The sequence below is a fragment of the Penaeus japonicus genome, unplaced genomic scaffold (genome assembly GCF_977035675.1).
Source record: "Penaeus japonicus unplaced genomic scaffold, GWHDUDI00000001_assembly GWHDUDI00000022, whole genome shotgun sequence".
In the NCBI taxonomy this organism is placed as follows: Eukaryota; Metazoa; Arthropoda; class Malacostraca; order Decapoda; family Penaeidae; genus Penaeus; species Penaeus japonicus.
Window position 1 is genome coordinate 15,880,025 of NW_028234424.1, and position 7,500 is coordinate 15,887,524.

The following is a 7,500-nucleotide window of genomic DNA, read 5'->3' on the forward strand; positions in this document are numbered from 1 at the left end:
GCAGAAATTCACCCTAATCTTCTTACTCGCAGAAATTCACCCTTAATTTCTTACTCGCAGAAATTCACCCTAATCTTCTTACTCGCAGAAATTCACCCTTGATTTCTTACTCGCAGAAATTCATCCTTGATTTCTTACTCGCAGAAATTCACCCTTGATTTCTTACTCGCAGAAATTCATGTTTAATTTCTTACTCGCAGAAATTCATCCTTAATTTCTTACTCGCAGAAATTCACCCTTGATTTCTTACTCGCAGAAATTCACCCTTGATTTCTTACTCGCAGAAATTCACCCTTGATTTCTTACTCGCAGAAATTCACCCTTGATTTCTTACTCGCAGAAATTCATCCTTAATTTCTTACTCGCAGAAATTCATCCTTGATTTCTTACTCGCAGAAAATCATCCTTGATTTCTTACTCGCAGAAATTCATCCTTAATTTCTTAATAACAGAAACTCACCCTTAATTTAACTTTCGCGGAATTTCACCCTAATCTGCACACTCGCAGGATTTCACCCCTGACCTCACACTTCGTCCGTAGAATTTCACTCTATCTCACACTTCCGTTGCAGACTTTCATCCTTTCGTCTTCAACACAAACAGTTCCAGTAACTAACCCTAAGACATTTTACCTTACAACATATACCGAACTCGGCGAAAAGAGGTTAAAACCAGATTCAAAAACACTTGTGTGGTATAGCAGTTGCCAAGAAGATTATGATGAATTCGGACATTTCAATGAATTAAATCCAAATTGCATACCTTAGGCAAGTTTTAAATGAGATAACTATGAAAACAGATACAGCCTTTTAATAAATACTGCTGCAAGTTTAGGGCTCACTGTAAAATAAAAAAATAATAATAACTAAAACTAGCTGTGACGCAACCTGAGCTAGCCGAGTGATAAGAGAGCATGATTACATCTTTTCTGTAAATGAAGCTATTCAAAAAACCTGTTGCCTTTCATAATTTGCCTACAAGAATAACTTTTCGTTTAGATTTCAAATTCGGATATTCAGAGTATTGACAACCCCTGAGCGTTTTTATTTATCAATACTTATCAATGTCCCTATGGAAATGTCCATTTCTATATATAAAAAAAAGATCTTTGATCTATATATGGCATGATACGAACGAGAAGCTTGTTAGTGAGTGAACACCTGCGTTGTAGATTAGCCGAAATCAATATTTCAAGGCAAAAGCTCGGAATGGCAGAGAGCCCTTAATGAGAAATGTATTTTTGGGTCTAGTTTCTAGAGAACCTTCTAGGGGTTGATCACAGATCTAGTCGTTTCATGTGCGGCCTTCTCATTTGTAGTATTCTTAATAGTATTTTTTAAAATGTATTTATAACTGATCAGATGCTGCTACGTAACATGTATTTAACTGAATATTGTGGAATTTCAACTTTCCTTCTTAGCCCTTCGTATCTATTTGCGTTTTCCATATCCATATGCAATAAGTTTATAAATCTATATGGCTAGTTTTGTACCATAAGTCTTTTCTATGTACGAGGGTGTCCAAAATAATGGTATCCGCTGCAATACACCATCAATCACATTACCTCTTCAGAAACAAAGCTCCATGTTGTTAAGGAGAGCCTTGGGAACTTGCAACAAGCTTGGGGGAATACTACCCATTCCGTTGCAACCATTCTAGCTGTATCAGAATGCAAGAACAAGAACTGGAGCACCAAGGACTGGGAGGAGAAGGCTGTAACGCCCCAAAAACGTGTCTCCTGTGGCCACACTGTCGGGAGCAGGGCAGGAGAATTGCCGTGGCGGAAATAATGGCCAACTTGGAAATTGGTTCCCCAACAACCATGGCTGTTTTGTATGATCGTCTCCAGATTAGGGTTTTGTGCTCGTTGTGGTGACTCATGGGTTGACGCCAAGGCAGATTGAAGGGAACTAGTAGACTCGAGCAAGTACAATGATAGGAAACTCACTAGAGTTACTTTTGGACATGGATATGCCAAGTCTTAGATCTGCTGGAGGAGTGGTTCCATCTGAGAATAAATATCCAATAAAGATGAAAGCTTCCAGGAGTATTTCCATGCAGAGGGTTTGTTTCTGATGCAGTCCACGAGGGAACATTATCAATGCACCCTAAAGGAAAGGGGCACGCATTTCTTAACTGTACACAAAAGATTGCTTGTTCAACTTCTGTTATGTCCCCTAATGAGGCCCAAGCAGAATACAAGGGTCTAGAAAGACGCAAACAGAACGTCCCTCCTCATACGCCTACTCATGTAATGTCATTCTAAGAGGAAACTTAAAAGCTTTCTTCATCCCCCACCTTGTCCTGACTTTGCCAAATCTAATTTTCCATTTCCATTTGTAATGACTCGACTCAGTAAATACTTTCAAATAACTAAGCAATCATTATTGTTAAGTGTATATTTTCTATAATCACATAATACTTATAGAATATAAGGTATTCGGACAGAAATAAGAGAAAACGTTTATGGCATCATACTTTATTATATAGTATATATGTGTATATATGTATAGTATGGATATATGTCTGTAATAATGCATATATGACCTTTCACAAGGACACATACACATATACAAACATGGACATAATATTCCATAATAATATAATTGCTACGGCACCAGCTAGGTGTCTCACATTATACTAATCTATATTTCATACTTACCACACTCTCACCGGTGAATCATACAACGCAATATCTGATAAGAAGTAAGATCAAAGAGGAAAAAAAGAAAAAAAAAAGAAAAAAAAGGGAAAGAACTATAAGCCTCTCGCCTCTGATTTTTTCCACGTTTTCACATTTTTTGGTCAAACAAAATCAGATACACAACGTTTCCTTCGGCAACATACGACACCGAGAGGAAACGCAGATAGTTGAGGTGGCTACATCGGAAATCTGACAAAGCGCACAACATCTAAAAAATAACTTAGAATCAATCCTCTTCTGCTTTTAGTTTCATATGTGCTAAAGCTAAAAATATTTCTTAGGCAAGTTTATTGTTAAATAATTTAATTCTGTAACGGAGATGAAGGAGAAGGAAGAAAAGGAAATGAAAAGGATAAGTGAAAGAAAGAGAAAAAAAAAATCATAAGAGAAACAGAATATCAACATTAAGCAACTCTAAACAATGCTTATTAGAAGAAAAAAAAAAGTTAACCTAAGAGAGTAAAGCCATTCTACCAAACTAAAAAGAAAGAAAAAAATAGCTGCTACTGTAGGAGACTCATCCCCTCAGCAACACTATATATAAAAAAAACAAGGACATACAAAAGGGATCACAAAAAGCCAAAATCTGTGTAATAAAACTGGAATGAAAGCTACCATTAGTAATCACAGCACAGATCACGCCTCTAAGTCCAGAGAGAGAGAGAGAGAGAGAGAGAGAGAGAGAGAGAGAGAGAGAGAGAGAGAGAGAGAGAGAGAGAGAGAGAGAGAGAGAGAGAGAGAGAGAGAGAGAGAGAGAGAGAGAGAGAGAGAGAGAGAGAGAGAGAGAGAGAGAGAGAGAGAGAGAAAATGTCCTCATGATTAAATTGCCTTGTTTTCCCATATAAAGACTGTCGGTTTCAAGATGGTACGAATACAAACTTGATTCACATGACTCTTGATTTGAATTCATCATTGCCTCAATTGTAAATTTCAATCATACTCAATAATTTTTCATTTAGTAAGCACTCTTCATGATAGTAATAAGACAGTAATAATAATCATCATAAATAAATACATAATGATGGTGACAATAGTAATAATGCACTGAGAATATTAATCATAAATGAGTAAATAATGATAATAAGAATAATTATAATAGTAATAATAATGAGAAGAGATAATACTCTCTTAACAAGAATAGTAATAGAGATAATAATAACAACATTGAAAATGATGAAATAATAATAATAATAATAATAATAATAATAATAATAACAATAATAATAACAATAATAATCATAGCAATAGCAATCATAATAATAAGGGAAATACTAAATTCTAATAAATTCTAATAATAAATTTACATACAGTCTGTTACTCTAATGTTGTGCATCAAAAACTACAAAATTTTAATGCTAAACCTTGTGCTGGAGTCTCTTATGAAGACACGTGTAAAATGTAAAAACCCTGTGTGTAGTAAGGCTACGTAATAATGCATGAACTTAAAAGGCCTTTGTGACGCATATCAATTCTAATCTTTTGAAAGCTCAGAATTATTCAACAAAGCTACTCCAACATCAAAAAAGAAAAAAAGAGAGAGAGAAAAAAAAAAGAAAAAAAAAAAAAGAGAGTGCTGGACGAATGGCCATTTTATCAATGAATAAAATGATGTACTAGGCCTTTTACCCCACCCCTACATTCTTCCCTTTAGATAAACCTGTTAACAAATAAGTAACATAAAACACAAATACACAAGCATGGTCCCACCATATAATGTGTAAACTCCAATCCTTCGAGAAAAGCGTTTCGGCGCACCTATCATTAAATACGACAATCATAATAACTAAATGTATCAATGTTTCTTGACTAAACATTCAACATGTTTAAATTCTATCACAATTAACACTACAATATCTTCCTTCAATATTCGAGATAAATTATTCATGAACGTACATTCCACCTATCTGAGTGATAGCCAGTGGGTAACAAGCGATGATGAAATTATAATGTTTTTTGTTTTTCTTTCCCTTAACGTTTACTGACAATTGAGGACTATGAGTTCGGCCACAGCACAAGAGACGTCGTTATTGTACTTTGTGAGAAGGCGTTGATTCACTTCTCGGTTGCCAAAGCCCATGTCTTCAAGCTGCTGCATTGGGGGCGGCAAGGGTGAAGTCCGTCTCTGAGGGTACAATATAGGTGTGGTCACTTTAGTTGAAAATAGAAACTTAAATAAAATGAGGAAGAATGTTAAAAAAAGAGAAAAAGAAAAGAAGTTAAAAAACAAACATTATTTTGTGGAGGCGAGTGGTCCCATTCAACTCGTTCGATTCCATAAGGATATCAAGAGAGAATAAACGTTGGATCAAAAAGTGCCTGTCATAATCCCCAGCATATGTTCAAATTACTTCTGTTGATATTGAGAGCTAAAATGGTTTCAAACACATGAAACCACCCCTAAGTATCCCTCTTGATTATTCATCATAGAAGTTAAGCCATAACTACATATACTTAGCTCCCAGAATGCATTACTCACAATTCATATCAAAAGAAAATGGAATAATAATGAAGATCTGAACATTCAACTTCATAAGAAAAACTGAAGTTGTGATTGATGCTCATTGGTAACTTCTGTGTATCTCCCTCCTGTACATTATACACATTCAATAAGCTAAGCTAAAAAATTACATTCTTTTGATCCAAAGGAAAATAAGAATAACAGGAACATGCTCAGTCTGTAGTAACAAAATTCCTGGGTTAAACTGAGGTAAAATGCACTTTAAACGGGTAAAACCAACAACACTTATTGACGTCAAGTAATTATGGTGTTTGTTGTATCAATGGAGAGAGGGGTCAGTCCATTTTCCATGTAAACCATTCCCTAGAACTGGGAGTTTGTGTTTGCTACTTTTCTGTGACAACATCAAACCTATATCATACCAAGGATCACAGGTTCCTCTAATAGAAATAATACCGAGCAGCATGCAAGTCTTGAGACTATCATCAGAGCAAATAATAAGATTGCATTAGCTTTTACATGCCTTAGTACAGAAGCATCCAGCACCTCTAATTGGCCTGAAAATGTGAAATGAATATAACGCTTTGAAAATGACGGCTAGAAACCACACAAAAAGGGCCCCCCATGGGAACTAAAAATATTAGAATAACTACGGATATCATAAAAGTGAACAACCAGTATGTACTCAGGAGTGGGGAAGGCTCACTTAGTTTAAAGATAAAATGATGAGAATGAATATTAAATAATGCATTAAAGAATGTCAACATAATAATTTAAAAACACCAACCACTTCCATCTAAGCTGTTACCAATGAAAAGGCATGTTCATCACTTCATTTAATGTTTACCATGTCAATAAGTAGCAATAGAAATGAAGCTAGACAGTGGCAAATACTCAAGAGCTGTAAGCAACTTCCTCTCCTCTCACCTCAGCAGGAGATTCCTCTTTCTGAACCGGCTCCTCTTTCTGGGATGTTGCTTCTGGCTCTGACGTGGGTGCTGTGTTCTCTTCCGAACCGAAGGCTCGATCGGGAGATTCAGTTCCAGTCGGTGATAGCATTTCCTGGGGAAGAAATGTTGGCTGTTTATTTTCTATATAGAACAAGTAAATTGTTTTTGATGCTTATCTGAACAGAAAATATAATGTTTCACTCTTCTGAAAAATAAAAGTGATACCTTTATCATCACCTTAAACCGTACACATTACCTACAGTCTTCAGCTTGCCTGATAACCTCACATTGCAATGCCTTGCCTAATCTTCCTGTTTCATCAGTCCTGTGAAATACCCAATCCAGTAAGCAACGGCATTCAGCTAACCTGGTTGATTCGGGTGATGAAGGAGCGGGCAGTGTTCCATGCCCCGCGCACCAAATCCTCCGGGATGATGCTGACCAACTCATCAGGCAGTGCACCAACAAGATCCAAAGGCAAGTCTGTCCCTCCAGCAGCAATGGCAGCTGCCTTGCCATCTATACATCTTGAGAGTGGCCTGTGATCCTTATGCTGAATGAGAAGTTGGTGCCGAGATAAGGTGACCAATTTTGTTCTTACTTACTGTAGCTACTAATGTTTTGCTCAATATTGAACTCTGCTCCTTTCCTCAACCAACCTTGCCCTACTTCATAACACTGACCAAAAAGGATGTGTGCCGGTGACTTACCTGAGTGGAAGATGGTTGTTCACAAACAACGCTTTGCGCGGTCTGTGTGCTCAGTGACCAGGTGGTGTCGTCTTTGGACTTTGAATGCTCGTTTTCTTCTGAGTCTCTGTTCCCTGATGACTGTTGGACTGCATAAGCTAGATTGGCTCTTAAAGCTTCAACAGGGACCTCCATGAAGGGCTTTGTTTCTGTTGGCGGGTCTGGCATTGGCATCTTCTTCCCTGATTCCACAGGCTGTGGAACCTCTGCCTTTTCTTGAGACACCTCAACTACAGTAGACAAATGGCTTCCCTGAGAAGTAGTGGAATTGTTTGATGATCCCCCAGAACCATCCACTGATTCAGCCTGGTCGTCCTGCAAGTCAGATGCCACAGCAGTTGTTCGGTCATCCTCATCTGCCGTTAGAAAATCTGGAGAGTCTGGTCGTTCTATATCATGCATATCTTGCACAACTGACTCAGTAAGACCTGGAAGGAGTGTAACAGTCATCACTCATAAGTGAAAGGCCACATTACAAAATATTTTAACAAACAATGCAAGACCAGCAAGACTGCACATAGAACTTACAACAAATCCTCCTCAAACTTACCATTGTATGGTGAGGGAACATTGAAGCACTCGGGTAGATTTACAAGACAATACTCATTGTCCGAGTATTCAGTGTCCGACTCGTTCAAG

The 7,500-nt window shown here is 37.3% G+C and overlaps 1 protein-coding gene across 8 annotated transcripts in view; it reads right to left on the reverse strand.

Annotated features, from left to right (window-relative positions):
• Positions 1 to 2,463: 2,463 nt before the first annotated feature.
• Positions 2,464 to 7,500, reverse strand: part of LOC122247203 (uncharacterized) — a 23,120-nt gene continuing 18,083 nt past the window's right edge. For 4 of the 8 annotated variants that reach the window (XM_043006254.2, XM_043006251.2, XM_043006250.2 and 1 more), the window contains exons 14-18: positions 7,412 to 7,500; positions 6,823 to 7,289; positions 6,480 to 6,665; positions 6,090 to 6,224; positions 4,528 to 4,826 (exon numbers count right to left, since the gene is read on the reverse strand). The exon at positions 7,412 to 7,500 is cut by the window's right edge and continues 173 nt beyond it. In XM_043006254.2, coding sequence (XP_042862188.1) covers positions 4,680 to 4,826; positions 6,090 to 6,224; positions 6,480 to 6,665; positions 6,823 to 7,289; positions 7,412 to 7,500 — 1,024 coding nt within the window. In that variant the 3' untranslated portion in view covers positions 4,528 to 4,679. Of the gene's footprint in view, positions 4,827 to 6,089; positions 6,225 to 6,479; positions 6,666 to 6,822; positions 7,290 to 7,411 lie in introns of all 8 variants that reach the window. The other 4 variants (XM_086549515.1, XM_086549514.1, XM_043006253.2 and 1 more) reach the window with 2 other exon arrangements.